The sequence below is a fragment of the Maniola hyperantus genome, chromosome 27 (genome assembly GCF_902806685.2).
Source record: "Maniola hyperantus chromosome 27, iAphHyp1.2, whole genome shotgun sequence".
NCBI lineage: Eukaryota > Metazoa > Arthropoda > Insecta > Lepidoptera > Nymphalidae > Maniola > Maniola hyperantus.
Genome location: NC_048562.1, coordinates 5,892,618 through 5,916,108, shown reverse-complemented (window position 1 = coordinate 5,916,108; position 23,491 = coordinate 5,892,618). Strand labels below are relative to the sequence as shown.

Here is a 23,491-nt window from a genome sequence, read left to right as displayed (position 1 = left end):
CTATTACACTGATCGCGAGCAATTTACTCTTATCCGTTCAGGAGTTCCAGTATCTATCTTCGAAGATGTTCATCAGATCTTCACCAAATTGAAATGGGACCAACTTTGAAGTATACCCTTTCAAACAAAAAAATAATTTTCAAAATCGGTCCAGGCGTTTTCGAGTAATCGGGAAACATACATAAAAAAAAAAAATAAAAAAAAAAAATAAAAAAAAAGATTCCGACGAATTGAGAACCTCCTCCTTTTTTTGAAGTCGGTTAAAAAGTGCGGTTGTATGTTGCATAGGACACAGTTTATTCTGTCTACGCTCATTCTCAGAATATTTAAACAATTTAACATTTGTTTTAATGAATACAAGTACTTCATAAATGTATAAACTTGGACATGTAAGTAACTTAAATTTATCAAAATATGGTTTACACGAATCTGTGGAGCTCAAATGACATATGGCTCTTATACACTTCTTTTGACTTTTAAAAACCCTATCTTTGTCAGTCGAGTTTCCCCAAAATATGATACCGTATCGAATATTTGCTGTTACGTATGCATTGAAAGCTATTAACACTGCTGTCTGGTTTACAACTTTAGAGAGCATGTGTAGTGCAAAAGAAAACCTATTTAACTTCATACACAAATTATCAATATGGATTTTCCAATTTAAACCGTCGTCGATATGTAACCCTAAAAATTTTGTGTGTGTTATTTCTGATATTTTTTTACCTAAATAATTGATGTCCAATGATATTTTATTACGTCTATTTACAAAAGTCATTATTTTCGTTTTGTCCAGATTTATGATTAAATTGTTACATGTTAGCCAGTTTATAATATTTTCTATTGTATTATTAATATCATCTTCAAAAGTATTTAAATTGTCACCTATAAATATCACTGTGCTGTCATCAGCAAATAAAATCATCTGATGGTTTGTTTGTTTGACAAGCTACCCGAAGTGATAAAAAACACGCCTAGTATACTACATTTCAAGCGGAAACTACACGATCTTCTTTTAAACAAAATGTATTACAAAATTAATGACTATTTCATGGATAAAAATTTATAATATAATTGATGAATTTGGACTTTTATATGCGCTGACAAACTATGCTTTTGTCCTGCTTCTTTTAAATGACTGGTTTATATTCTGTAATCACTGTATATTTTATTTTGTTTTTAACTGCGACATGGAAATCCTTATTTTATTTTATCTGATTGAGTAATGTTTAAATTTATGATTTCGTAAATGTAATGAACTAGAAAAAAATTGATGTAATTGTAATATTCTTTAACCATTTGCACACCAGGATCTGGTAGAATGTGTCAGGCAACTCAACTGATGTAACACCTACATGTACCCACATTCCAGCGAATAAACGTTTATTTATTTATTTATTTATTTATTTATTATAAAAAAAAAAAAAAAAAATGGATGGTATATTTTATGTGACAGCAGGCGGACCACACAGCAACGATGGCGACTCGACCATCTTCGGCCATGTTTGGAGGCTACCCCACACTGCCACCTGTACCTTTACCCAGGTAAAAACCAATCTATATCCCACTGCTGGGAAAAACTTTCACCTTTCTATTGATCTTTCACAGCGATCTTTCAATCCTCGGTTCCTCTGGTGCTGCAAATGTTCATGGGCGGCGGTAATCACTTAACAGTGGCAACCACTAACCAGATGTATCCGACTATTCGTAAGCACACACAATGTTGTCCAGTATTATTGAATACCACGATTAACATGGGTCCAAATTAAACTGTTCAGTTCCTCACAAACAGTCGCGAATTTCGCAAAATTTTATAAAAATACTAAAAAAAGTCTCCGACATTATGTCAGAGGTAGAAGCCGCCTAAATAGAATCCTAACCTAAAATTGAGCAAAGAAGAAATCATTGTTAATTAAAAATAACTTTGTTTAATAATTAAAGAAAAAAAAAAAAAAAAAAAACATCAGGTGACCCGCCTGCTCGTTTGCTCGTTCTCTATTAAAAAAAAAAATCTTGATTTTTCGAGGTACGACGACAAACATATCTTGGCACTTGCATGACATTGACAGGGGGGCGCTGTTGGAGAACAAAAGCTTAGAATATTCAAACAAGAACAAAGGGGACACTTGACGGTAACGTTAGTACCGATTTTCGCCACGCGCCACGATAGCCTTGTCGCACTGTAGGGATGTTTAGAAATTAGACATCCCCAAACCGCCCCTGCCGGGAATCGAACCCGGGACCCCCCGTTTCTAAGACCACTGCGCCAGGGAGGTCGTTACAAAGTAAACTGTCAATTTTTAGGGTTCCGTACCTCAAAAGGAAAAAGTAACCCGTATAGGATCACTTTGTTGTCTGTCTGTCTCTTTGTTTATCCGTTAGTCAAGAAAACCTATAGGGTACATCCCGTTGTCCTAGAATCATGATATTTGGCAGGTAGATAGGTCTTATAGCACAAGTAAAGGAATAAAATCTGAAAATCGTGGATTTGTGGTTACATCACAAAAAAAATTAAATCTATATATGTAAAAGGAAAAGGTGACTGACTGACTGACTGATCTATCAACGCACAGCTCAAACTACTGGACGGATCGGGCTGAAATTTGGCATGCAGATAGCTATTATGACGTAGACATCCGCTAAGAAAGGATTTTTGAAAATTCAACTCCTAAGGGGGTGAAATATGGTTTTGAAATTTTGTAGTCCACGCGTGCGAAGTCGCGAGCATAAGCTAGTGTGTTTATAAACAAATATAATTAGTATTTTCAACTTTCAGAGTACGATAACTATATCAAGTGGGGTATCATATGAAAGGGCTTTGCCTGTACATTCTAAAACAGATTTTTATTTATTTTTATGCATAATAGTTTTTGATTTTTCGTACAAAATGGCGGAAAAAATACCCGATTATGGAACCCTCGGTGCGCGAGTCTGACTCGCACTTGGCCGAACAATTTTCTGTTGGTAGTCCGGATAATCGCGAATCCGTATAACCGGGGGCCGGATAATAGAGTTTCTACTGTACCTGCAATCTTTGCAGTGAAAGGGTTTGATTTGATTATGTTTCTAGGATGGGCATCCATGGCGGCCACCACACGGGCACCATGAACACGTCTCGAGCCAACACCGCCGCCTCACACCACAACCTATACGGTAATCATCATCATCATCATGATCAAGCCATCACCGGCTCACTACAGAGCACGACTCTCTAGTGGGCCGGGCCAAGCGCCAAGACCCAAGACCCTTCTCAGAGTGAGAAGGGTCTTGGCCAAGTGCTGATTGGTAGACTTCACACACCTTTGAGAACATTATGGAGAACTCTCAGGTATGCAGGTTTCCTCACAATGTGTTCCTTTATAGTCAAAGCATAAGTGATTTAGTATCTTTCAAACCCGCAATGTATAGCGTGCAAAACTCGGATCAATGCCCCGCCCACGACGCGGTATTGACTCCGAGTGGCCTACTTCCGGAACGTTCGTTGACCGCTAGCGTCAGTCAGATGTTTTATTTGCAATATATCGTGATTTTTTACAAAATATAGAATTTTTCGCGGTTTTTTTTTTGATGTTATCATGTCAGTAATCATCAGTAGTATAGTATCACATGCCTATGTTTTGCTAGCGTTTTGGTTACACAAGGGTGTAACCAAATATAATTTTATATATATTATATAAAAATATATATAAAATTTATATATATATATGTCGGCAGAGAGCTCTAGGATCGTCGTATTTCCTTCTATTGGGCGTTTATCTACAAGGTTATTATGTTGGCTTAATAGGAACGCGGGATACGATTCTACACAAGTACACAAGTCGTTTCTCTTACCATCTTCAAACCATTTTCTTACGTGTCCATGGTAACCCAGATTGTGTCATAATGCGTAGACTCGATCAACGCCACTAGACAACGTTTGCGTCCCGATTACTGCCGAGTATCTCCGACATATATATATATATGTATTTATTTTATATATATATTTTTTAATTTAGGTTACACAAACCACATGGCGTCAGAGTCAACAAGCTCTGAAGCGTCAAGTCACGTGCAGGAGCGAGCTGATCTTTTGGTACCACGACCAAAGTCGCGCGCTCGCAGTATGCATGTGAGTATAGCAACAGAGTATAGTAATATATATTACTAGCTTATGCTCGCGATTTCGTTCGCGTGGACTACACAAATTTCAAACCCCTACTTCACCCCCTTAGGGGTTGAAATTTCAAAAATCCTTTCTTAGCGGATGCCTACGTCATAATAGCTATCTGCATGCCTAATTTCAGCCCGATCCGTCCAGTAGTTTGAGCTGTGCGTTGATAGATCAGTCAGTCAGTCAGTCAGTCAGTCCCCTTTTCCTTTTATACTAGCTGCCCTGGCGAACTTCGTTCCGCCTAACAGTCGATTCAAATTTTTTAAATTTTTCTCTCCGTAAGAACCTTCCTCGTACTTCAAGGAATATTATAAAAAAAGAATTAGTGAAATCGGTTCAGCTGTTCAGATTTGCGATTAGCAACACATTTAGCAATTTATTTTTATATATAGAGATAGTAACATAGTCTCTCTGTTACTATGTTAATATATAGTAACACTAGCTGATGCCCGCGACTTCGTCCGCGTGGATTTAGGTTTTTAAAATGTCCCGCGGGAACTCTTTGATTTTCCGGGATCAAAAGTAGCCTATGTCACTCTCCAGGTCTTTGACTATACCCATGCAAGAAATCACGTCAATCGGTTGCTCCGTTGCGACGTGATTGAAGGACAAACCAACAAACAAGCACACTTTCGCATTTATAATAGGGGTACTGATAGTAACATAGTCTCTGTGTTACTCTGTTAATATAATATAGTAACATAGTAACAGAGAGATTATTATATATACTATTATATACTAACTTCTCTCCGTGGATTGGGCATAGTAGCGAATATTTTTTTGAAGATATAGTTGAAACCTTGTAAATATTTTTTTTTAATTTATTCAATTTTATATTCAAATTAAAAGTTAATTAATTAATAATTTAAACTAAAACTAAAACCTTAAAAAATATAATATTATAACTAAAATATATTATTAAAAGGAGTCCCTTTAGGCAAGGTTCCGAAGATACTAAAAATTAATTGCGCCTCCCTGGCGCAGTGGTAAGCGCTGTGGTCTTATTAGTGGGAGGTCCCGGGTTCGATTCCTGGCAGGGATTTGGAATTTTATAATTTCTAAATTTCTGGTCTGGTCTGGTGGGAGGCTTCGGCCGTGGCTGGTTACCACCCAACCGACAAAGCCGTACCGCCAAGCGATTTAGCGTTCCGGTACGATGCCGTGTAGAAACCAAAGGGGCATGGGCTTATTAAAAACTGCCATACCCGTGTCTGAAATGAATTAAAAAAAAAAAAAAAAAAATTAATGTATGTTTTATCATATTTCAGAATCAAAACAACATATACTATGATGTGGACTATGAGAACGCTCCCGAACCGATATATGGCAGTAAAGGAATACCATTATCAACCTACACCATTAGTAGAGGACCGCCTTTTTATAGACAATAAACATTTTTAAGGACAACATACAATACAATATATACAAGGTGTAACCAGGACGCTATCAAAACTTAGCGTTATTGTTATACTACCTAAACACAATCCAATACCAATAACCATTTGCCTCGTTTTGTACTTTTAATGATTTAGAATTTTCAAACTCGCACTGTATAGTGTGCAAAACTCGGGTTAATGCCCCGCGTACAACGCGGCATTGACTCCGAGTGACCTACTTTGCCAACGTTCGTTGACCTCTAGCGTCAGTCAGATGTTTTATTTGCAATATATCGTGAACTTTTACAAAATATATATTATTTTTTTTATTCAGATACAAGTTAGCCCTTGACTGCAATCTCACCTGATGGTAAGTGACGATATATAGGAATATAGGATTTTTCTCGCGTTTTTTGTGGTATCAATCATATCAATCATCATCAGTACTATCACCTGTCTCGTTTTTGACAGCGTTCTAATTACAATGCGGGTATTTTGAGCTGATATTCAGTAACTGAATGAAGTTTAGAGTTAACAGAGTACCTAATTTTGTTTTTTTTTTTTTTTTTTGTCAAATATCTTTTTTCGTCAGTTAAAGTTTATTTGGCAATTAGAAAATCAGACAGACAGAAATAAAGCAGAATATATTATTATTATTAAAGTGAAATATCGCAAAAGTAAACCAGTGAATGTAATTTTTTACTATCGATTAGTAATTTTAAAAAATTCATACAATTTTAACATATAACTTCTTTAAAAAAACATAAGTTCATGTTAGATTAGTAGTTTTATAATGAGTCATATTAAGAAGTACGCAAACTTCCGTCTTCCGTCCGAAAAAGATCTGACTTATAATAGTTTTGAAGAAAAAGTTTTTAGTTAAATAACTTTTTCTTTAAAAATATTGATCCGTCCGCATTTTTCCACGAATTTATAAAAGTACCTATGTAAAATTTACCCTCTTTTTTAGGGAGTTAATAATATAATGAACGGAATATTTCAAAATGTGTTAAGTAGGTAGGTACTTCATAACTAAGTTAATATTTTGTGTAAATATTTAAAGCGAATTCAGGGTTGTTAAATAAAATCTATTGTAATCTATTTTAAAGGAATTTTAATATTAAAACAGTTTCTAAAAAAATTGAAATTCTTTAGAACCTTTCCTTTATTCTTAACATTGTATCTCATTATTTCAAATGCTGTGCTTTAGGATATTTTAATTTTGTCGTAATATTTTCATTTATACTTTAAATTACAAAAAATCACAATTTATGCTGTAGCCATGTACCCTATTCGTCTAGCTTTATTATTTGTATAGATTATGTATAAAAATACATAATATAACGTACCTACACGCTGAAATTTGAGTACTTTTAGAGCCGTGGTTAAATAAATCGCCTTACTGTCTACTACACTCATGTGTTTTTAAAAACTAGTCACTTTTTTTGGATAAAAAATATTTTGTCACGAACTCGAATCAGTGAGAAACATTGGTAGTGGCTGAGCGTCACGTGACAACCGTGTCATAGTCGCAGCGAGATACTACTACTGGTTCGCGAATTTTTCCAAAATCGAATTTTTCTCGATTAATTTTTTTTATTTTAAGACTAGGGTCAATGGTTGAAATGGATAGTAGTGCTCAAGGCGATTGATTTAGCCACAGTTCTAAAAACACTAAAATTTTACCATGTAGGTATAAATTATGAATGAATCGTTAAATTTAAAATGTATGAATTAATGAAAAATCATGTATAACGCGTAAAAAATGACATCCCACGCGCCATTTTAACTTTTTGTGTCAATTTTTTTCTTTTGACATGACACTTGACCCATAGAGTTAAAATGGCCCGTGAGAAGTCATTTTGTATGGACTATTATTAAGTGATGTTTACAAAAACAAGGATTTGTCAAAATTGCATTTTATATATTAACCATAAAATAAGAAAACAATGTAAATATGTTTGAAGTTTATATTTTTTAAGTATATTTTTGTAAGTAGTTTATATCGAAATATTGTATTAATTTATATTGCATTTATACTGTTTTTTATATAATGTTGAGTATTGTATTATTAGGAAGAAATGTAGAATATTTATTTGAATTGAATATCACAATAAAATTATTGTATAAACTGGGTGCCTGTTTTTTACTTCATATCTTTTTATATCATTAGAACTTAAGCCTTAAAAATTCAATCAAAATCAGATTTTGTTTATTTCATGTAGGACTGCTAGTGCTATGCTACGTCTATGACTACTTTTAACTATCAAGCTAGGTACTTAGGATTATTACCTAGATTAATCGAGCCTTCGTGGGCGCACTAACAATATTCTCGCACTACGAGAAACAACACAAACTACCCTCAATAATAACTCTAGCAACCTTCATTTATGAGTCATGACAACAACGTCTCCTTTGACTAGACAACCCTAACTAGGTCCCTACCTACACCGGCTCTTCCATCCCCATACCGGTCCCAGACCAACCAGCTAACCTAGTACAACACAACCTAGTAGTATAACCTCAAGCAACTGAAACTACATTATGTTACAACAACAATTTCTAAAATCTACAGTGTGACACCCCGTGTCACTGAGAACCGCCTCTGGCTAGAGCCAGACGACACAGTACACACATAAATTAAAACACCAAATATAACTTCAAATATTTATTGGTCATAATTTAAATTCAATAATAAATTATAAATGCATTTCTTACGTTTCAAACTCTTATATATAAATCCTATTTATACTTAAATCTATGTATTCAGTCGGTAGACACCATCGAGAATTAAGAAATAGTAAATTCAGCCAATAACTTTACAAAAGTTTGGCTGTTTTTATTTTACTAATATAAAAAAGTACGTATTTTTTGCTTGAAATAAACTTCTAAGTATTAAGTATAATAATATTCCGATATTTTTTTTTCAATTAAGTAATTTCATGTTTTTTGATTTTGCTGTTTATTGTTTCAAAAGTACCTACTACGATTCACGATGAAATAAATCAAATTAAAACTATGAATCATAATGAAAAAATACTATAAAATACTTATTATGAATCAAAGTAAAGAATTACTTATGATCGATGAATCATACTTACCGAGTTAAAAAAACTGTCTTTTGAATCATAACAAAACAAAAATTTCAAAATAGTATAAATCAAAAGTTTCATTAAGTTGATTCATCAATAAATTAGAGTAAAATTATCAGTTTTTAACGTTTTATGGCATTTTACTTAAGGTAGCAGTTATTCAGCACGTTGTACGTGAAGCGGTAACCTGCTTCTGGCACGTCCTTTGTAACTAAGTTGTCACTGTGGAAAAACACGTACAGAGGTCCTGGGGGCGTAGCTGCGGAGGAAAAAATTGATTGAGTTGATTAAACAATATTGACTCAAGTCGGTGACAGTCGGTAACTTTAGTGGTCCTTTGGTAAAATCAATTGACTTGACAGCGATCTTTCTAGGGCGCAAATCTAAGGGGATGTGCCTTATAACTTTTGTGACATCTGTCACAAATCAATCAATCTCGCTCAATTGCAGCAATCAGCAATTTTGCTGTATTTTTTAGATCATGATGACTACACAGTATTGACTTTCTGATAACCTAGGGCTTGAAGAAGCTAAAGTAGAACGTTCAAATACAAAAATACTTCATCAGTGTGATGTAAATGTATGCAGCGTCATCTAGTAGCCATACTTTTAAGCAGTGATCTGGTTCATGGTTGACACTGTTGTTAAGTGAACCTACGCTCACTTTTCTGAGTTTTTAAATAGTGGCTCCGTACAACGTTGGAAGACCAGATGATTTAAACTGAGAGCCTTCATTCAACTAAGACTAAAATGTGAGAAAACTTCATAAGCGCGATGTAAATGTATGCAGCACCATCTAGTAGCCATACTCACAAGCTATGATCTGGTTGGCAGCGCTGTTGCCACAGAACTTGGATCCTCTCAGCCCGTCAGCAGTCTGGGCTTCTGGGATGAATATGTAGTCCTCAGACTCAGGTTGGCCTTGGACGAAGGGGTTTGCCTTGCAGTCCGTGTCCACGTATAGGTTGCTATCATCGTGGTAAGCCATGTCGAAACTTGCTGCTGTTAGCCTGTTGAAATGATAGTCACAATGATAGCCAATAGATATGTATATAAGCGGTGTTAGCCTAGTAGTTAAGACTTCGGTCCGGAGGTCGAGGGTGCAATCTCGGGCACGCACCTCTAATTTTTGGAGCTATACAATGTTAGTTTTAGTATACGCAAAACCTGAAAGTAGTTTGTTCAGAATCAGTAACAGAATCGATTGCAATAATTTTTACTACGAGTTATATTTTGACCAAAAAATAATTTCAAATCCTGAAAGTTTGAACACCTAGTTGCACCAGCTGATTCGAGCCGCGCGAGCGAGAGCGCGCACGATCGACGTCAGCCGTCCCGTTCGCTCACAGCCACTTGCTTGGGGTGACCATGTTTTGCGAGGACAACGAATAAACACAACAAGCTTATAACTTCGTTGGTTTTCATTAAATATTTTTGAAATTTTGTATGACTTCAAACTAAAAACTAAAGCTACGAGGGTTCGAAATCCTATTCCTTATATTATTCTTTATGTAAAAATAGACGGCACGTGTTTGCGTATACCAAAACTAAAGTTGTATATCTAACTGTCTTGAACTGTAACACTGCGGAGTACGAAATAGCAGTGAAATCGGTAAACTTTTGAGATAGGAGTTAGGACGTGTTGCCAAATCACAGTGTATTATACATATTATCAGTACCCTTATTATAAATGCGAAAGTGTGTTTGTTTGTTGGTTTGTCCTTCAATCACGTGCAACGGATTGATGTAATTTTTGCATGGGTATATGTCACTCATGAACTCTTTGATTTTCCGCGATAAAAAGTATTTTATCCCGGACAATCAAAGAGTTCCCACGGGAATTTTAAAAACCTAATTCAACGTGGACGAAGTCGCGGGCATCAGCTAGTAAGTTATAATAGACTTGACATAACTTACTTGATACCAGCACGATGGACCGACGATATAAAGAGGCTGGCGGGAAGTGGCTGGATGAGGAAGGCTGAGGACCGAGTGTGGTGGCGCTCTTTAGGGAAGGCAACAGTGGACGTCCACAGGCTGATGATGATGATGAACTTACTTGATACCACACACGTCGGATGACCTTTTGAAGCAGGTAGCATACTGCAAGTTGGCAATGTAAGGCCCCGAGCCGCGGTTGTAGTTGAATGACTCGAAGAAACCCGAGCGATCGGGGTAGTATTGTAGACAACCGGGGGGTGCTGTGGATAGTAAAAGTTTATTGACAAAGGGTTGTTCAAAGGGCGGACCAACAAATTCCTAGAAGTCCGGCAACGCATTGGTGGTTCCTCTGGTGCTGCAAAATATGTTCATGGGCGGCGGTAATCATTTAACATCAGGTGACCCTGCTTGTTTGCTCGCTATTTAAAAAAACCGGCCAAGTGCGAGTCAGACTCGCGCACTGAGGGTTCCGTATTACAATCGCATTTTATCGACATTTTGCACGGTAAATCAAAAGCAATTATGCCTAAAATAAATAAAAATCTGTTTTAGAATATACAAATAAGGCCCTTTATTATGATACCACACTTGGTATAGTAATCTTACTTTGAAAGTTGAAAATAGCAATATTTTTTAATGAACACATTTTAATTTTTTTCTTATGATATAAACACAAATTTACGGTTTTCAGATTTTTCCCCTCATGTCTGCTATAAGACCTACCTTCCTGCCAAATTTCATGATTCTAGGTCAACGGGAAGTATCCTATAGGTTTATTGACAGACAGACAGACAGGCAACAAAGTGATCCTATAAGGGTTGCGTTTTTACTTTTGAGGTACGGAACCCTAAAAAGACTTCATCATCATCATCATGATCAACCCATCGCCGGCTCACTAAAGAGCACGGGTCTCCTCTCAGAGTGAGAAGGGTTTTGGCCATAGTCGACCACGCTGGCCATCTGCGGATTGGTAGACTTCACACACCTTTGAAAACACTTACCTCTTGCGTCTTAAAAAGACTTACCTATTAAGTATTCATCTCTGTCAGCCGTGGTGGTGAATGGCGTAGCGGGAAGAGCCGCGGTGATGGCATCCAGGATACCGTCCCGGTATTTGCTGTAAAGAGTAAACCATCAATATGTAATAACTGATAGACGCTGGGGTGCCAAGGTACTGGAATGGCGACCTCGCACAGGAACGCGCAGCGCTGGAAGACCCCGATTAGGTGGATGGAAGACATCAAGCCAGTTGCAGGGAGCTGCTGGACTCAACTGGTGAAAGTGTATGGCGTCTGGAAATCTCTGCAAGAGACCCATGCCCAGCAGTGGACGTCTATCGGGTGATATTTAATAAATTTATTTAAACTCTTTCCCATTAGTGGGTCATTGCGAATTACTACTACCAGATTGCTCATCTTCAGATTGCAGATCTTAGACTGGGTAATCACGTAGTCAACCAGAAGAGATTACAATCAAGGGTTAACTTAGTCGGATAAAAAAAGGTTGAAATGCTTACCCCAGCGTGTTGAAGCACTCAAGCTGTGTGACTTTGATCTTCCAGGTGGCCTGCGGTAGGTTTGGCTGCGAAATTCGATCAGCCAGCTTGAAGTCCAGGCGCACAGATCGATCGTTAATACTGGCGTTCACGCGTACGTATACTGGAATAAACCAATCACTTTCAGTTCCATTGCAATCCCCTTTAAAAGGTCCATAAAATTGCAGATGAATAAAGCTATGGTGCTGTTGTTAACATTTGGTGCAATTAATGCAACATTTGCAATAGTTCCACTATTGACTTCATGATAAACAATTAAAGCATAGATACGTTTAAATACTAAGATTTCAAGAAGATTAATTATGGTCTAGTTGCGCCTAAAGAAATTTTACATCAAAAAGCAAAATCTTACAGTGTTGGCCGCTGTTATCTCCACATAGTGATGGCAGGGACTCGGAGTTCCCATGCAGATTTGTGACGCGGAAGATATCGTTCTTGCACATGTAGCCTGGCCTCTTAGTCACGTTTTCAACTGGTTCCACCTGCGAAGACGACAGGTAGAAATATATCCTTTAATGTCTTTTAATAGTTTAAACAGGCTTGCACTTCACGACAACTTTTTGGACGGACTCGTACGAAGTAATTCACTTTGTCGTTTCTAATACGCAATCTAGCATATAACCCTTCCAACTTCCGCTATCCCCGCTCATTTCAATATTGGTACCTTCAAAAGAAGAGGAGTTAATAGGCACCTCCTAGGCAGGTGCGTTCCACCTTAGGCTGCATCTTCATCTACTATTTGATGTGTTTGCAATCAAGCGTATGCCTACTTTGTTAAAAAACAGCCGGCTGAAGTGATTTCAATTCAATTTCAATTGAATTTATTTGCTGGTACACATACAGGTGTTGATACCTAATAATAATCTAGCTGTACCACGCCAAGATGGCATGCAAATATATTAAAGATCCGGCAAGGAACTGTACCAGCAGTCTAACTTATAACAGACGGGTAAACTGTATATACTGGACCCCAAGTCAAAAGACGAAGAAGCTCACCGTGGTAGGAGGTGCGAGGTTAAAGGTTTCAAAGTCAATCCTCATTTGACACACGTTGTTGTTAGCGATCTCGATGTTGTACGAGCACTCCAGACCTGAGGACTCCTTGTCGAGAGGCGGGTTGATGAAGACTGCCACTTTTGTATTGGTTCTTATGTCGCAGGCGTTTACTGTGGACCATTTTACATAATAGAAAATAATTTTTAAGGCCTGCCCAGCGCGGTGGTGAGTGTTAAAAACGGTTAAGTGCGAGTCGGACTCACACACGAAGGGTTCCGTGCCGTCGCGTCGTACAAGATTATATCTAAACTTTTTAATTATTTTTTAATTTACTTCGCAGCCTACAACCCTTTTTCTACCTATAAACACCAAAATCTCCGAGATTACAGAACCAATTTGCGTAGTTTCCTTTTTAATCGATAGAAAAACTTTGAAACATACTTCCATAAAAAAAAATTGGATTTCAGCTCCTCAATCCTGATGCTGCAGGGGACCTGATCACCTAAACTGATGGAATTTAGAAACTGTCGGTTATAAATAAATTGATATTGGAATTAAAGTAAACCAAGTAAAGACTATCGTTGAAGTCGAGGAAACAACTCCTCTTCCCTGTGGTCTTAAATCACGGTGATGCCACGGGATTTTTAAAAAATCATGCGTTTAATTGTTTTTACGAAATTAGTACTGAGATATCTTGCATCTCGGGGACGGGCTACCACGGATAGGCTACTTTTTGTCCTGGAAAATCAAAAGTTCCACGGGATTTTAAAAACCTAAATTCACTCGGGTGAAAAATAAAATTTTGTAAAACTTACAAGAACAGCAAGTAGCAAAAACTCCACAGAAACCGAGTGCTTTCCCTCCTTGAGTGTTACACTGGTTCCTGGACAGACACACTCCACCCGTGGACCTGTCATTGCCCAGACATTGCTCGCCGTTGCCTGTCGTGAATATGCTGGCTGGACCTTGCTGCCTTGGCGCTGGAAACGAAAAATCAAAATGGCTGCCACGAAATAGAAAATACACATGAAAATTACAACTCTCTATTTACCCCTACCCTATTACGGTTCACGAGATACAGCCCGCTGACAGACAGACGGATGGAAGGATGGACAACGGAGGCTTAGTAATAGAGTTCCGTTGGCACCCTTCTGATACGGAACCCTAAAAACGTTTATTTCAAGAAGAAAGTACTTACTTCTAATGACATCAGCTACACAGTATTGTGATATTGTGAACAGGTACAGTAACGTGCTGAAATTCACTAACGCCATCATGGTTTCCTAATATCTGTAACAAAAGTATAATAAAAATAATTAAGAAATTCGACGACTGTCAGCGAAAGAAGTGTTTCATCGCCGCGTTAGTTGATTCGTTTCACTTTTTATCATGGGGTTTACTCAAGGGGCGGACCGACAAATTCCTGAAAGATCAGCAACTCTGGTGCTGCAAAGTATGTTTAGGGGCGGTGGTAATCACTTCACATCAGGCCCTTTCATACATATGATACACCACTTGATATAAGTAGTTATCTTACTTTGAACATTGAAAACACTTATTTATTACTAGCTGATGCCCGTGGCTTCGTTCGCGTGGAATTCGGTTTTTTTTAATTCCGTGGGAACTCTTTGATTCTCCGGGATAAAAAGTAGCCTATGTCCTTCCCCGCGATATAAGCTAACTCTGTACCAAATTTCATCAAATTCGGTTGAACGGTTGGGCCGTGAAAAGCTAGCAGACAGACAGACAGACAGACAGACACACTTTCGTATTTATAATATTGTTATGGATTAGTTCATGACCACAATTTAATTTTTTTGTGTAATGTAACCACAAACTTTTCTCCTTATGTCTGTTATAAGACCTACCTACCTGCTAAATTTCATGGTTCTAGGTCACCGGGAAGTACCCTGTAGGTTTCTTGACAGACAGGCAACAAAGTGATCCTATAAGGGTTCCGTTTTTCCTTTTGAGGTACGGAAAAATAACTAAATCAGCGTGTGCATACATATATTATGAAGTAGGCATTTTATGTAGATACTTATTATAGGTATTAAGGTAGGTACTTACAGATTAAGATATTAATTAATAAAGATATCTTATCATTTATTTTGCAAACATACATTAAAACGACAAAAAAAAACTGTATATAGTATATACATACAGAAAAACTTATCACTAAAAAATTTATATTTACAAAAAATATACGCCGTCCAAATTAATAAAGTAAGTATATTATCTTTGAATATTAATAATTATTTATTCATTCATTTATGTTTTGACAGAAAAATACACAGAATTATACTTCTCAAAAGTTACTGAGAGAGAGTCCAATTAAACTAATGAATTCCGAGTGTCCTACTACAATTTTTACGTTCAATTAAAACTGTTTTTGTTTCGAACATGTACCTAATTAACGCCACATTGATTTATTACTATATTTACCGTTAACTCCGCCCCCTATATCATATAGTTATGTATGTAGGTAATTAGATACATTGCATTCGTGTTAGACCGTTAGATGAACGATGGGTGGTCAACGAGACTCTCAATACCTCAAAAGAAAAAAACGAACCCTCATAGGATCACTTTGTTGTCTATGTGTCTGCCTGTCTGTCCGTCTGTCTGTCGTGTCTATCGAGAAAACCTATAGGGTACTTCCCGTTGATCTAGAATCATGAATTTGGTAGGTAGGTAGGTCTTGTAGCACAAGTAAAGGAATAAATCCGAAAACCGTGAATTTTTGGTTACATCACAGAAAAAATATTAAAATGTTTTCATGAACAAATGATTAGTTATTCAATTTTCAAAGTAAGATAACTATACCAATTGGGGTATCATATGAAAGGGCTTTACATCCCAAAACAGATTTATTTTTATTTTTATGCATGTTTTTGATTTATAGTGCAAAATGTCGAAAAAATACCCGTGTAGGTACGGAACCCTCGGTGTGTGAATCTGACTCGCACTTGGCCGGTTTTTTTTTTTATAAATACAAGTTGATCCGCCCCAGATTCGCTCGAGTAGAATTTTCGAAAAATTGTGAAACATGTAGTTAAGTACTTCGTTCCTTTTGACCGATAACCCAAGTACAAATTTTCATAGGTAGGTCACTTGAAAAATGACAGACTCAACTTTAACCCTCTATTCAACTCTCTCGCGATAGGTCGAGATGGCAATCGGGGTATGACACGTCGTCACCCGCCCTCGCCCGCACCAGGTTAGCGCGGGGGCTGTGCAGATATGCAGGGAGTCCCCACTTCGATTGCCATCTCGACCTGTCACGTATTATACTTAGGTTTTGAACAAACCGGCTAAGTGCGAATCAAAAATCTTAATGCGGTTCATAGAATACATCTACTTACCAAGTTTCAACAGTATAGCTCTTATAGTTTCGGCAAAATTGACTGTGAAATATGGACGGACAGACAGACATGACGAATCTATAAGGGTTCCGTTTTTTGACATTCGGCTACGGAACCCTAAAAATGTACCTTTGACTTTGAATGAGATACCTACGATGATTTTTTTGATTTATTTTTTATTTAGATACAAGATTTTTTTTTTTAATTCAGATTTCTGAGAAGGTTCTTGTATAGAGCCAGGCGAGCGGAGTCGAGGCCTATCAACTAGTGTCATTAATACATTATGTATGTATGTAGGTACATTGCATCAGAGTTCGACCGTTAGACGAATGCCGTTGACATGGCCACTGGGCAGTTGCTACCAAAACAAGTTCCCTCCACTGTCACAATCACGACAAATAACATAACTGTTCATACATAATTAACGGCTATTTCTAACTCTTATAAACACAAAAAAAACCGGCCAAGTGCGAGTCAGACTCGCGCACCGAAGGATCCGCACTCGGGATTTTTTTGCGACATTTTGCACGATAAATCAAAAACCAAAAAACTAAAATGCATGAAAATCAATAAAAAACTGTTTTAGAATATTCAGGTATTTTTTGATATGATAATTAATAACCCACTTGATATAGGTAGATTTGTTATCTTACTTTGAAATAAATAATTATTTGTTCATGAACACATTTTTTTGTCTACCAATCCGCACATGGCCAGCGTGATAGACTATGGCCAAAACCCTTCTCACTCTGAGAGGAGACCCGTGCTCTGTAGTGAGCCGGTGATGGGTTGATCATGATGATGATGATGAACACATTTTAATAATTTGTGATGTAATTACAAATATACGGTTTTCGGATCTATTCCTTTACTTATGTGCTATAAAACCTACCTTCCTGCCAAATTTCATGATTCTAGGTCTACGGGAAGTACCCTGTAGGTTTCTTGACAGACACGACAGATGGACAAACAGACAGACAGACAACGAAGTGATCCTATGAGGGTTCCTTTTATATTCGTGAAATATTATGTTTAAAATAATAACCCAAGAAAATATAGATAGAAATTCAAATCTATAGTCGTCCTGGCGCAGTGATAAATGCAGGTGGTCGTATAAGTGGGAGGTCCCAGGTTTGATTCCCGGCAGGTTGGGGAATTTAGCTTTGTGTTCATTCTAATAAGTTTAAGTGATTTTGTAAATTGGTGAGATGATAAAAAGAATACCCGGCTGAATTTTTTGTGGGCTCTTCTCAGACCTGGGCGCGTTTGGAACCCTCGCAGCTTTAGTTTTAAGTTGAAGTTATGATTATTATCACTATATCTTACAAATACAACAACCGATCATCAAAAAGTGCAATTTATTAACTACTTGCTGATGCGCGACTTCCTACGCGCGGAATTAGGTTTTTTTAAAGTCCCGCGGGAACTCTTTGATTTTCCGGGATAAAAAGTAGCCTATGTCACTCTCCAGGTCTTTATCGATACCTATGCAAAAAATCACGTCAATCCGTTGCGACGTGATTGAAGGACAAACCAACAAACAAACACACTTTCGCATTTATAATAAGGGTAGGTAGTAGGTACTGATTTTGAATAAATTATTTGACTTTGATTTTATGATTTCTTAATTGTCTTTGTTCTGGTTTAGTGAGAGTTACCGTTAAAGCAAGTGATATTTAATTACTTCAAAACGCGGACCTCCCAAATAGGATAGAAAGCCGTACCCTACCTAATTAATAAAATACTTAATTTCAATATATTGTATTGAACACAAGATAGCTTTTAATCCGAATCCACCAATCTACAACAATACCTTTAAATGAAATGAAATGAAATGAAATAATTTTATTTGCTAAATATGGGTAGTTTACAAAGGTCTTAATATATTACTTATAATCTAAATAGTCCCCGCATATTTACTGATACTTCCGCATGCAAATATTAATAATAATATTATATCTACACCTAAAGGTAATTTGTACAATGACAAACGATGTAGGGTATATTATTCAAACTTATTTTATAAAATTACAACTAATTAATTATTTTATGATAATATACACTCATATGATAATATCCAATTACACATATGATAATATCCAATTTTTGGAATGAAATAACGAATTATGAAATCATGAATTTGTAAAATTGCGCACTGCATTCCACTCATAGAATTTAATTTTGTATTAAATAATTGTTGTATGTACTAGACTGTAATAATAAAAACCGGCCAAGTGCGAGTCAGGCTCGCGCAACGAGGGTTCCGTACTACAGTCGTATTTTTTCGACATTTTGCACGATAAATCAAAAACTATGATGCGTGAAAATAAATAAAAATCTGTTTTAGAATGCACAGGTGAAGACCTTTCATAATATGATACCCCACTTGATATAGTTATCTTACTTCGAAAATTGAAATAGGAATTATTAGTTCATGACCACAATTTAATTTTTTTTTGTGTGATGTAACCACAAATTCACGGTTTTCAGATTTTTCCCCGAACGTCTGCTATAAGACCTACCTACCTGCTAAATTTCATGATTCTAGATCAACGGGACATACAGACAACAAAGTGATCCTATAAGGGTTCCGTTTTTCCTTTTGAGGTACGGAACCCTAAAAACAATTTACAAACTAATATTCGGACATGTTCAAGAATTACGGGGTAGGGTATAAAATATTAATTAAAAATTATATACCTACCTTATAATGGCTATGTTCCAAAAATTAGAAAAAATTGGGTAAATATCTATTAGAATAGGACGTGCAATTTTAATATCTAGGTACCTAAGCAGAAAACAAAATTTAAAAAAATCCCGGAAATTATTTTTTTGGAAAATTGAAAAGAATATTTTCGGAAATTTTTCCACTAAACTATACAGATTAATATATATATATAAATTATGTACATACGTCCGTCCGTCCCAGCAGCGGCCACAGACTTATGTAAATCTAGTCAAAGGGAGCTTTTATACAACCTTGGCATTGGCTGTAGGCCAGGAGTCGGCTCCACAAACTGCTCACAGAGCAAACAAACATTTATTTGTTATGTGATTTGTCAATATAAGAAAGTAAAAACTAGATAGACTTGTTGAAAGGTTTAGTTACGTTTTAGGAATTTATAAGTATGGTAAATAGTGTGTTTGTTTGTTGGTTTGTCCTTCAATCACGTCGCAACGGAGCAACGGATCGACGTGATTTTTTGCATGAATATAGTTTAAGACCTGTAGAGGGGCATAGACTACTTTTTGTCCTGGAAAATCAAAGATTTCCCACGGGATTTTAAAAACCTAAAACCATGCGAACGAAGTCGCGGGCATCATCTAGTTAATTTTATTAATTAGTTTATCCATGTTACTAAGACAGTCTGTTCATGAAGCCGTTTACCCTTTTTAGAGTGCCGTACTTGAAGAGTATCAACTTGACCTTATTACTAAGCCTGTCCGTCCGTCCGGTCATCCGTCTGTCAGTCTGTCAGCGAGCTGTATTTTATGAACCGTAATTAAGACTTAAAGGTTTTACATATTGTGTATTTCTATTGCCATGGCGGCATAATAATAAATTATAATAACAACTAGCTGATCCCCACGACTTAGTCTGCATAGACTACACAAATTTTAAACTCTTATTTTACGCTCTTAGGGGTTGAATTTTCAAATATCCTTTCTTAGCGGATGTCTACGTCATAATAGCTATCTAGATATCAAATTTCAGTCCGATCCGTCCAGTAATTTGAGCGATGTGTTGATAGATCAGTCAGTCAGTCACCTTTTCCTTTTATAGATATAATATGTAGATGGGCACCATTTTGAAAAAAAACACAAAGTGGTAATTCTATGTGATTTGTACCACCTGTACTGTTTATTCACAATAAAGAAATTTGAATTAAGTACAAATTACCCAGGTATAATGTAACTGGTTCCTACACTGTAATTTTCTACTACAATTTTGTTTATATCATAAACTAATAACTTCTCTTACAGTTATGTGTCCTTTAATGGAATTTATCTATTAGGAATTGCAACTTTTCCTGGAATTTTCCAGTACCTACTCTTTTGGAATATTTGCAGAGTTTTCCTCGTTTTATCTACTTTCACTTGGTTACTTTTACTTATTTCTATATCTAGTTATACTAAATATCTATACCAACCTACAATAATAATAATTTTAAAGTCGCTCAGCGAGCTATGGAGCGGGCTATGTTGGGTATCTCTCTGAGAAACAAAATCTGTAACGAGGAAATCCGTAGGAGAACCAGAGTGACCGACATAGCTCAAAGAATTAGCCAGCTGAAGTGGCAGTGGGCAGGCCACGTCTGCCGCAGAACCGATGGCCGCTGGGGCAGACGTGTTCTGGAGTAGAGACCGCGTATCGCCAAGCGCAGTGTGGGACGACCTCCAACCCGCTGGACTGACGACCTTAAGAAGGTAGCGGGAAGTGGGTGGATGAGGAAGGCAGGGGATCGTGTGTGCCTATTTTTTTATTTTTTTTATTATTCATTTACAAAAAATTGTAGTTACAAAGTAATAATAAATTAAGTTACATCGGAAATGCTTATCTCTAAACAGAGATTTCTTCCAGCTTCCCATTCAAGGTTGTGAGTAAGGCGTATCAAGAAGTGGAATAGGTCTACGGTACTAGAATCTAATAAACTACATAAATATCTTATAATAAATACCCAAATCAACTTATATACAATAATAATACTTATCATAAATAATTATATACATAATATATGAAAAATATAAATACATATAATATATAAAATACTCTATATTAATGATAGGTAATACTAATAGAAGTAAGATTTTACTTCTACTTCTTGAACTTCAAACAATATTTTAGTTATTTTAATTTTAATTTTAATTTAATTTCTTTATATAGTAGGTATTTTATTATAATGTATAATGTATAACTTGCTGGATTTATATCTGAAAATAAAGATTTATTATTATTATTATTAATACTGCTTCACTCTGTATTTGAATGAGTGTACTGAGTGGCAGTTCGCTCTGACATTTGTCCAGCAGTGGACGCAAACAGGCTGATTGATTGTTTTAATTAGTATTTAGAGTTTTAATTACTTAGGTGCTTATTACACTTGTATCCAAATAAATGCTTCACTTTTATGAACAACTTGGTTTCTAAGTTTTTCGATGGGTCTGTGGCTTAATTGGCAGATCTCCAGAATGCTTTTGACCTTCCCCTAACAGGTTTACAAATTAAATACGTTTGAATACCTAAGTAAAGTAGTCACTCTACTTAAAGTTATTTTTGGAGCAAATGCATCTTATGATACCTATATTGTGGCCAATTCTGTTGTACTTAGACAATCTCCAAGCTTAACTAAAATAAGAGAAATAACTTATTTATGAGTACTAAATTAATGTTGTACTCTTAATTTGATATTTTATTCTATTTGTAACCGACTTCCAAAAAGGAGGTTGTTCTCAATTCGCCCCGTTTTTTTTTCGACTTTCTTATTATTATGTACCTATGTACCTACATCGATTTTTTCCAGGTTTCTGGACCGATTTGCAATTTTTTTTTAATCAACTGAGGATGTTTCGGTGGTGGTCCCATAAAAATTTCTGAATCCAACTCCTCAATCCTTTTTTTTTGAATAGAGATAGCGAGCAAACGAGCAGGCGGGTCACCTGATGTTAAGTGATTACCGCCACTCGTGAACATTTACAGCACCAGGGGAGCCGCCGATGCGTTGCCGGCCTTTTAGGAATTTGTTGGATGCTGCAGGGTTACTGTCCGTCTAAGTTATCAAGATTCAGGAAGTGTTCATAGTGAATTAATGGTGTAAGTACCAAGCAACGACTTTATGCTTGGATTCCAAATCCCAACTCCTCAAACCTGATGATGTAGGGTACAGCACTCCTAAACTATAGTGATTCAGGAATTGAGGATGATGCAATATTATTTTTGGTGCCAAGCATAGACTACACCATTAAACTTCGGATCCTAACTCCTCAATCCTGATGCTGCAAGGTACTGAACTCCTAAGCCGTGTGGATTTGGAAAGTTTTGCCGGTGAATTGATATTTTAGGTAACAAGCAATGACTACTTACACTAAAAAGCTTAAAATAAAATATTGCGCAAAATATGAGCCAGCCCTTCTGTCGTCCGATGAGGCTATTAATCGCGGGGATATGTAATGTATTTTTTTTTGCACTAAAACTCCATGACCCCAGGGTCTCCACGCAAACGGAACAAAAATGTAACTCTCGATATAACAGGCATATTTGCGCCGTTTGCCATTTTCAGCTGTTTCTGCTGCGGCTCCCGGTCTTGATGCTGTCTCCCTGATATGACACGGGGCCAATGTGTCAACGCAAGTTGCGTCCCACATTAGCGCCCGTCCCCGTTCCCAGGGAACCAGCGTCAATCCATCAGGTCTCTTGCCATCATCCCGACTAATCCCTGCCGGCTCAATGAGCGAAGGAATGGAATGTACCTACCTAGTTTGAGGAGTTATTCCTCTCAAATAAATCTAAATACATAACATGTTCCTTCCACAAGTTTTGTTTTGTTAATATACTTAACTGTTTATGTGTTATTCACACACATTAGCCGTATCCGTTTATGAATAATTAATTAACTAATAATTATAATATTTCGATGTCTCTCGAGTTCAAAGTTTTCATAAAACGTAAACTTATTGAAAAATCCTAATTACAATGTAAAGGATTATTTGAATGATAAGAAAGCTTGGGAATGAGTTGCTTAACGGCTTTGTGTTCTAATAAGTAAGTGATTTTGTAAAGTGGTGATAATAAAAAGAATACCCGGCTGAGTTTGTTGTGGGCTCTTCTTAGACCTGGGCGCGTTTGGAACCCTCGTAGCTTTAGTTTTAAGTACATATTAATTATCACCACTATATCATATCATCTTACAAATAATAATTTTTGACAATCAGGAAGCGTAAAATTTTACCAATCCTGAATAAATAATTTGAGTTTGAGTTTGATGACGTCCCTGGCTCAGCGCGCTATGGAGAAAAATAAA

The 23,491-nt window shown here is 36.5% G+C and overlaps 2 protein-coding genes across 3 annotated transcripts in view; one reads left to right on the top strand and one right to left on the bottom strand.

Annotated features, from left to right (window-relative positions):
* The window catches only part of pwn (pawn), a 59,410-nt gene extending 53,826 nt beyond the window's left edge, over positions 1–5,584 (top strand). Inside the window, exons 17-20 of one of the 2 annotated variants that reach the window (XM_034982633.2) lie at positions 1,457–1,542; positions 3,068–3,150; positions 3,993–4,105; positions 5,416–5,584. In XM_034982633.2, coding sequence (XP_034838524.1) covers positions 1,457–1,542; positions 3,068–3,150; positions 3,993–4,105; positions 5,416–5,538 — 405 coding nt within the window. In that variant the 3' untranslated portion in view covers positions 5,539–5,584. Of the gene's footprint in view, positions 1–1,453; positions 1,543–3,067; positions 3,151–3,992; positions 4,106–5,415 lie in introns of both variants that reach the window. The other variant, XM_069507866.1, reaches the window with a different exon arrangement.
* A 2,652-nt stretch (positions 5,585–8,236) lies between these two features.
* On the bottom strand, positions 8,237–19,409 carry LOC117994607 (uncharacterized). Its single transcript, XM_034982540.2, has 10 exons — positions 19,387–19,409; positions 14,306–14,397; positions 13,923–14,087; positions 13,108–13,277; positions 12,464–12,593; positions 12,073–12,214; positions 11,582–11,673; positions 10,675–10,816; positions 9,429–9,625; positions 8,237–8,874 (listed from the first exon to the last, which is right to left on the bottom strand). The coding sequence occupies exons 2-10, from the start codon at positions 14,382–14,384 to the stop codon at positions 8,756–8,758; spliced, it is 1,236 nt and encodes a 411-aa protein (XP_034838431.1). The 5' UTR covers positions 14,385–14,397; positions 19,387–19,409; the 3' UTR covers positions 8,237–8,755.
* Between the last annotated feature and the right edge of the window lie 4,082 nt (positions 19,410–23,491).

Coding starts and splice junctions, on each gene's coding strand:
- LOC117994607 (XM_034982540.2), bottom strand. CDS start 14,384: ATGATGGCGTTAGTGAATTTCAGCACGTTACTGTACCTGTTCACAATA. Junction 12,594..13,107: donor ACCTCGCACCTCCTACCACG/GTGAGCTTCTTC, acceptor TCGTCTTCGCAG/GTGGAACCAGTTGAAAACGT. Junction 10,817..11,581: donor CAGAGATGAATACTTAATAG/GTAAGTCTTTTT, acceptor TACTATCCACAG/CACCCCCCGGTTGTCTACAA.